This window comes from Mandrillus leucophaeus, unplaced genomic scaffold, assembly GCF_000951045.1.
Source record: "Mandrillus leucophaeus isolate KB7577 unplaced genomic scaffold, Mleu.le_1.0 Scaffold182, whole genome shotgun sequence".
NCBI classification, from domain to species: Eukaryota; Metazoa; Chordata; class Mammalia; order Primates; family Cercopithecidae; genus Mandrillus; species Mandrillus leucophaeus.
This window is the reverse complement of record NW_012101832.1, coordinates 764607-771923: the sequence shown is the minus strand read 5'-3', so window position 1 is coordinate 771923 and position 7317 is coordinate 764607. Positions and strand designations below refer to the sequence as shown.

General features: G+C 59.8%; 1 protein-coding gene across 1 annotated transcript in view; it reads right to left on the bottom strand.

Moving 5' to 3' along the window:
- Window positions 1-7310, bottom strand: part of COL9A2 (collagen, type IX, alpha 2) — a 17200-nt gene extending 9890 nt beyond the window's left edge. The window contains exons 1-16 of the mRNA XM_011977645.1: window positions 7223-7310; window positions 5704-5778; window positions 4480-4515; window positions 4334-4396; window positions 2857-2910; window positions 2700-2735; window positions 2582-2605; window positions 2185-2238; window positions 1786-1839; window positions 1628-1675; window positions 1380-1436; window positions 1243-1296; window positions 852-905; window positions 402-455; window positions 249-302; window positions 76-129 (exon numbers count right to left, since the gene is read on the bottom strand). Coding sequence (XP_011833035.1) covers window positions 76-129; window positions 249-302; window positions 402-455; window positions 852-905; window positions 1243-1296; window positions 1380-1436; window positions 1628-1675; window positions 1786-1839; window positions 2185-2238; window positions 2582-2605; window positions 2700-2735; window positions 2857-2910; window positions 4334-4396; window positions 4480-4515; window positions 5704-5778; window positions 7223-7297 — 846 coding nt within the window. The 5' untranslated portion in view covers window positions 7298-7310. The remainder of the gene's footprint in view (window positions 1-75; window positions 130-248; window positions 303-401; window positions 456-851; window positions 906-1242; window positions 1297-1379; window positions 1437-1627; window positions 1676-1785; window positions 1840-2184; window positions 2239-2581; window positions 2606-2699; window positions 2736-2856; window positions 2911-4333; window positions 4397-4479; window positions 4516-5703; window positions 5779-7222) is intronic.
- Between the last annotated feature and the right edge of the window lie 7 nt (window positions 7311-7317).

Here is a 7317-nt window from a genome sequence, read left to right as displayed (position 1 = left end):
AGCCTTAGGGAGAGCTTTGTCCTGCCCAGTACTCCCCAGGGGTCCTGACTGAACAATGGGTGCCTGAGGACTCACCACGTCGCCCTTCTCCCCAGCTCGGCCTGGCGGTCCCCTAGGACCTTCCTCACCCTGGCAAGAAAGACAAGCAGGAATCCAGGTCACACAGGCTCAGGGGGAGCCACGCCTACTCTGTGGCTGTAGCTGTAGGAGCTCCAGCCTCAGGGGTAGGGGAGCAAAAGCAGGCTTACCGGGGGCCCAGTGGCACCGATGGCGCCCACCATGCCTTTATATCCATGAGGGCCCTGCAGAGAGGAAAGGGTTGCAGGTCAGTCCTGGCTGAACTCCAGGGGCCAGAAGGTGGCTCCTGGAAGCTCTTGTATGACACCCCGAGATTCACTTACCGTCTCTCCCTTGGGCCCTGCCATGCCCGGGTAGCCCCTGATGCCCTGGGGGCCCTGTTGAGACAGGAAAATGACAGCAATGGCAATTGCAAAGCCCACGTCATTATACCTTGTCTGACGCCCACCTTCAGCCTTACAGTGCCCTTTTGAGGTAGGCAGCAGAGTCTCTGTCTCGTGGATGGGACATTGAGGTTCAGAGATGAGGAGGGACTCACTTGGTTACTCAAAGGGACGGTGTCAGACCTGGACCTCAGCCTGGGCTTCCTGCTGACAGCTTTGGTTCCCGTCCCTCATTCCTGACAGTTTCAGCCTCCCTCTCCCCATCCAGAGACGCTCCCAGCTAGACACAGGTGTCTCTTTTACAAGCTAGAGGCCTGAGCAGGCGAATGACTCCATTAAGGGCTTCTGGGGTGAGGGAGAAGAGGGCCGCTGAGGCAAGGTGTTCCTTACCGGTGGTCCAGGGATGCCTTGCTCTCCAGAGGCACCCACATCTCCCTTGGGACCCTAAAGGGCAGGGATGAGCTGTCAGACAGGCAGGCAGATGGCAAGACACGTATACAGACAAGCGAAGATACCATCTCCTTTCCCCTGCACAAGCAGACAGGAAGGACTCCTACAAACCATACAGTCCCATGTCACAGATAGAGAAAGGCCAAGCAAGGAGACAATGACCAAAGACATGCCGACCCGGAGCACAGGCCACCAGCCCCCGGCTCAAGGCTCTGTCCCCAGAACCCACAGGGGAAGGGGAAGGGGAAGGGGAAGGGATGAAGAAGGGGATAGAGCCCTGTAGGACCATCTCCACGTATCCTCGACCCACAGCCCTCACCCTCGCACTCACCGGCTTCCCCTGGCGGCCAGGATCACCCAGAACCCCGCGTTTGCCCGCATGTCCCTGAAGGGAAGGAAAGAGCTCAATACGAGGTCCCCTCCTGTCACCTGGACCACCCTCCCAAGATTCAGGCCAGGCGCTCTCACCTTCACTCCCTGCAGCCCTGGTGGACCTTTCATCCCCGGTGGACAGTTGGTTGGACACTGGAAAAAGAAAAATCCGCAGGGCCCTGTGATCAGCTGGGCGGTGCGCCCCCCTCTCTCCAACTCCTGTGCTCTCCTCCGCCTCACCTGGTGGAACCCCTGCACTGCAGCCCCTCCCCATCTCTCCCGACCCAGCCGTCTCTGTGGCCCCGCCTCCCTGCATTAGCCCCGCCCCAGACCTCGCCTCTCACCAGGAAATCCGCACTGCCTTCCAGAATCTGGATGGTTCCCGGGCGACCCTGAGAGGAGAGATGAAGATGGAGCTTTGCCTGACCCTTTCCCGCTGCAGCCTTGCTCAAAGGCTTGCTCCCCTGCACTTTGCCATGTCGGGGTGTCTGGGGACACTTACAGGTCTCCCTGGAGGTCCTGGGGGCCCCGATGGTCCATCTGGTCCAGGGTCCCCCTGGAAGCAAAAGAAGCCCAAATCATACCCCTGACCAGCCCTTCCCAGCTTACCCTAGTGCCCTCCTCCAGGTCCTGCCGCTGCCCTGTCCACCCTGTCTTCCCGGTCACCTTGTGAGATCCACCATCTTGGGACATCAAGGCCTGATTGACAGGGGATGGGGCCAGCCCTTGGCGTCCCTAAAAGACCTAGGGCCGGGTGGGCTCATAGGAGGGGCTTCTGCCCCAGACCTGGAGGAGTTTCCCAGTGGCCAGGAGCAGGCCCAGGAACTTCCAGAAAGACCACCCAGCTTGCCAGCTTGGAGATAGAAGGCAGGAGGCAGCGAACAAGGTGGCTGGCGCTCACCTTGGGGCCTGGGATTCCAATCTCACCAGGGAGGCCAACAGGTCCAGGCGGTCCCTAGGGAGCGGAGAGGTGATGGTCAGGATGCCTCAGAGGGTCAGATACCCTGGGCATGAAGGTAGAGACAGGCAACCAAAGCCCGTTTCTCCACTTTTACTTTTTTTTTTTCTTTTGCCAACCCCCGAGAGACTGACAGACTGGGGCTTTAAGGACCAGAGAATTGCAGAGCCAGTGGACAGGCCCAGAGTGGGCTGGCCCTGGGTCTCTGGCAGGTCCACCTATTCCCGACACTATCACAGCACACCGGCCCTCCCCATGGCGGCCATTCCCTTGAAGCCTTTCTGTTGTCCCCTCCTTCCCTAGGAGCTCTGGGGATCCTGCCCTATCCCTGAGGACTTACAGGAGGTCCAGCAAAACCAGGGCCCTGTAACGGAAGGAAAGAAAATTGGCTTCATGGCTCTCTCTGCAGATCCCCTCTCCCCCGAGAGTCCCTCGAAGCCCTTGCAGGTTATACTCACTGGAAGGCCAGGAGGACCAGGAAGCCCGGGCTGGCCCTGCGGGAGCAACGAGAAAGGCTCAGAGACTGGGGTTTCCATGGCCCCTACTTCCTATCTATAGCCACTCCCAAATGCTGGCCCTAGATTGCCCCTGCTGAGGCCCCAGCAGGCCCCTTACCTTGACTCCAGGGATCCCCATGGGGCCAGGCTCCCCCTTGGCTCCAGTTAAACCCTGCAGAAGAATGAAAATGTAGGATCAGTGAGGGCCAACCTGCCCCCTGACCCACAGAACAGGACAGGTTCAAGGGTCCCTCCTGGGTGGGCCAATGGTCCCTTTCACCATACCTCATGAAGGCCTGGGAACCTTGACACCTGTCTTTCCTTTTCCCCAGTTCCCATAGTAACCTTAGGAGGCAGGTAGAACAATTCCCTTCTTTTGAAAGATGAGAAACCAAAGCCCAGAGATTTGGCTTCATGCCAGGCCCAGGCTTCATGCCTCTGGGTTCAGGAGTCAAAAGACCTAGCCATGGGTCAAGATTGGTCATTTGCTTGACGTCCTGCCCTGGCAACTTTTTCCTTTTCTTTTCTTTCTTTACTTTCTCTTCTTTCTTTTCTTCCTTCCCTTCCCTTCCCCTCCCCTCCCCTCCCGTTTCCTTCCTTCCAACACAGTCTCACTCTGTTGCCCAGGCTGGAGTGCAGTGGTGCAAGGTCAGTTCACTGCAACCTCCGCCTCCTGGGTTCAAGTGATTCTTGTGCCTCAGCCTCCCAAGTAGCTGGGACTACAGGCACGTGCCACCATGCTTGGGTAATTTTTGTATTTTTAGTAGAGACGGGGTTTTGCCATCTTGGCCAGGCTGGTCTTGAACTCCTGAGACCTCAAGTAATCTGCCCACCTTGGCCTCCCAAAGTACTAGGATTACAGTCATGAGCCACCACACCAGGCCACTGGAAGCTTTTTCTGAGCCTTAGTTTCTCATGTGGGTGCCTCTCTGGGTGGATGTGAGAACCAATGCAATATAGAAGGCAATATGCCTTGTAATGATTGCAGGGTATGGATGAGTTTGAAGAGGCCCTGGTGACTGTCCCAGCCCTGGTCACACCTCATGAACCAGCAGGGCAAAGGCAAGTCATGGGGGTTTCTCCTTTCTCCCATCTTTCAGTGACTGACCCAGTGTAACTCCCACCAGATGTCATCCTCATGCCCCTGGGACTGGCTGTGTCCAGGAGCCTGTGACCTTGGGGGCCCCTGGGAGCTCTGTGGTATCAGCTAAATGATGTTTCTCTCCTGAGTCATGCCTGAGACTGTGGGCAGGGGTCGGGGGAAGAGCAGAGGGAGGACAGGGCACACAAGGACAGCCCCACCCAACATATTCAACCTGATCCTTGGAGGCCAGAAATGTGAGACTAAGTCCTGACTGCTGCAGGGGAGCAGACCCTCTCTCTGGACCCCGGTTGCCTGCAAATCAATGCCCCTGGCGGGGGGATGTGAGGTTCCAGGGAGGTCACAAGTCATACCAAGGTGAAGGGGGGCTCACAGCTGGAGATTCTCCATCCTGCTGCCCATCTCTGAACAGATCAGTGAAGATGCCAGAGCCAGGCCCTGGAGGTCAATTGGTGGAGCCCTTCCCTACCCCATCCGACATGCAGGTACTCACATCAATCCCAGGCTTCCCGTCTGGACCATCTGGCCCGGCTTTGCCAGGCTCACCCTTGGGTCCCTTGAAAACAGAGATGGAACAAACATGAGCCAGAGGAGAGCAAGAGCAGGAAGGGTCAAGGCTAAAGAGGATAAAGCACTCACCGGAGGGCCAGCTTTGCCAGGGGGCCCCTTGTCACCCTGCAAGATACAAGTTGGTGAGACAGCACAATACGGCCCACGTGGGCACACACAGGCCCTGGCAGGCCGCTCCCAAAGGCTCTCCTCACTCTCCTCTCTTCTGTCTACATCCCCTAAGCCTTGCAATTTTTGAGAAAAGAGCCCCCTTTTCCTCAAAAATAAAATCCAAATGCAAATTATAGGAGCATGAGAATAAACCTGGCTGGGCTGGAGAGGGTGACAGCAACATGCAAGAAGGTACAGACATGCTGATGTCATGAAGTGCCAGCTGTGAGACCCACTACCAGGGCTGGGGGCTCCACGCTGATGCCTCTTGGATTTGGGCAGGTGTGGGAGGAAGGTTGGGGCTTCTGGAGAAACGTGAAGGGGGATGAGCAAGTTGGACAGCAGCTCTATTCCAGACTGTAGGGCAGGAAAACAGGAAACTGAGCCAGTGGCAAGGACCAAGGGGGACTGTAAGGGAGAAATTCAGTGTTCCCAAGGAGGGAAGGACCTCCTTCCAGTGACAAAGGACCCTTGGTGGTGGGCAGGCAGGGCCGGTGGAGTCCGGTTCAGCCCCAGAGAGGCCTCCAGGCATTTCAGAGCCCTTAGCAGCCAGGGCCTGGCCGGGGGCCCAGCATCCTGTGTTTAGGGGGTGGGGGCACCAGGTTGAATAGAAGTCTGTCCAGACTGGTAAACATCAAGCGGCCCTCCTGCGGGAGCCTTCAGAATGAAGTATTTAACCCTCGCCCTGCAGGGAACAAGCCCAGCTGATTCTAAATCAGGGAGAGAAAACCGAAGGGAAGAGACAGGAGTCTGGCCCAAGCTGGTCGGCGGTCTGGCCAAGGCTCCCAGTGACCCTGAAGAAGCGTCCAGATGTGCCAGAGGCAGGGTGAGGGGTTGAGACGCCTCCCACCCCACAAGGAGGGGAAAGGAGAGGAGGGGGATGAGGCCTCGCTCTGAGCTGCGGCCGGCGGACTGAACAGCAGCTCCTTGTCCGTCGGCGGCTACGACCCGCTCCGCAAGTCAGGCCTGGATTGAGGTTTTTGCAGAACAAACGGCGTCCTTGTGGTGCGGGCCGGCGCCGCCTACTGGCGACGGGGGCACTACATCTCTGGGCACCCCAGTCCCCACCCCCACCACAGCGCTCACAAAGTTCTCCTTTGTCCGCCGCCTCCCTCCCGCCCTGGTCCCCGGTTAGAGACTCACGTCGATGCCGTCGGATCCAGGCACTCCCGGCGGTCCCGGGGGGCCCGGGGGGCCCCGTTCTCCCGGTGGACCTCTCTGAAAACACACACGGCGGGGGCAGTCCTCAGACAGTGCGGGAAGCTGGGCGTCCCCGGGGCTGCAAGCGACCCTGGGAGCGGGGTCCTAGGGGCGCACCTCCTCCGTGAACTCCCACGTATTGAGAACCTTCTGCATAGCAGGCACTGTGTGCTATTACATGCATTATCTTAACGAATACTCAGAACCGGGAGGCGGGCGCTGTTACGGGCTGCCGTTTGCAGTCGCAGAAACTGGCTCTGAACATGAAGGGTCCACGGTCACTGAGAGTGGGCGGCGGCGCCAGGACTCCGCCCTGGGTGCCGACTTCTACTGTGCCAGGTTGCCCTTGCGCGGTGGCGGTGGGGAATAGCTGGAGACGTGGGCAGCTCAAATAAATCACAGATGGAATGCAAGGTTGTGCCTAGCAGGCTGCCGGCCCTCAGTGAGCGGTGACTCGGGTTATTGTTCTTACGTGAACCACAGGCGGAGACAGCGCCTCCTTCTCTCCCCATGGTGCGGGAAAACCCGACGGGAAAGTGGGGGAGGCGCAGGGAAAGGAGGTGTAGGGAGGTGAAGCGGGTACTCTCTTCCCACTCGGAGCGCCCCTTCCGCAGCACAACTGCCGAGTCCTCCCTCCGCTAAGTCCTGACTGCTGCAGGCAAGCAGGAGGAGCCTGCACCTCCCAGAAAGCAGACCCTCTCCGTGAACCTGCAATTGCCTGCAATTCAATGCAGGTGGGTGTGAGGTTTCAGGGAGGTCACAAGTCATATCAAGGTGAGGGGAGCCCACAGCTGGAGAATCTCCGTCCTGCTGCCCATCTCTGAACAGATCAAAGATCTTAAAAGGCGGCCCTTTTCAGAGGCCAGCTCGGACCCAGGCAGGGGTCCCGGTGCCCACCACCTCCCCAGGCCGCGAAGTGCCAGGCTGGCGCCCCGCAGGCGAGCTCGGAACCACACCCAGCACCCCACGGGGCCCGGTCTCTGCCCTACCCGCGCTCCCGCAGCCCCCCGGCGGCCCTCGGAAGGGAGACGTGGGTTGGCGGGCAGGGCCGAGAGGCCGCCTAGGGGCGATAGCGGCGTCTGGTTGGAGCCGGCGCCCCCTGGGAGGCGGCGGGGGCGGAGGCTGCGCAGCGGGTGAATGAGCACCATTGTATGCCTTGCCACCTGGGCTCCCCGGGCTGCCAGGACCGGGCGCCAGCTCCTGCCCCACGCTGCCTGTCCCAGGCAGGGCCGCGCGTCTCGGGACGGGTCCCCTCTGACTCTCCGACTCAGCCACCTCCATTCACGGTGCCGCGAAGGGCACCATGTATGCACCCACCCAGGGGACCTGCCGGCGGCGCTGTCCTCAGGTGGCCCCTCGGGCTAGGGTTGTCAGTAGGCGCGGGACACAGGCAGAGCTCCTCCATCCCGGACCCCAGACCCTGCACCCTGGACCCTGGCAGCGGAGGGGCTGCGAGACTTACTATCTGCGCCAGAGCGAGCACTAGCACCTGGAGAAGAACAAGGAGGCAGCGGGGGGCGGCCGCAGCGACGGCCATGGCGGGCGGCGAGGTCAAGG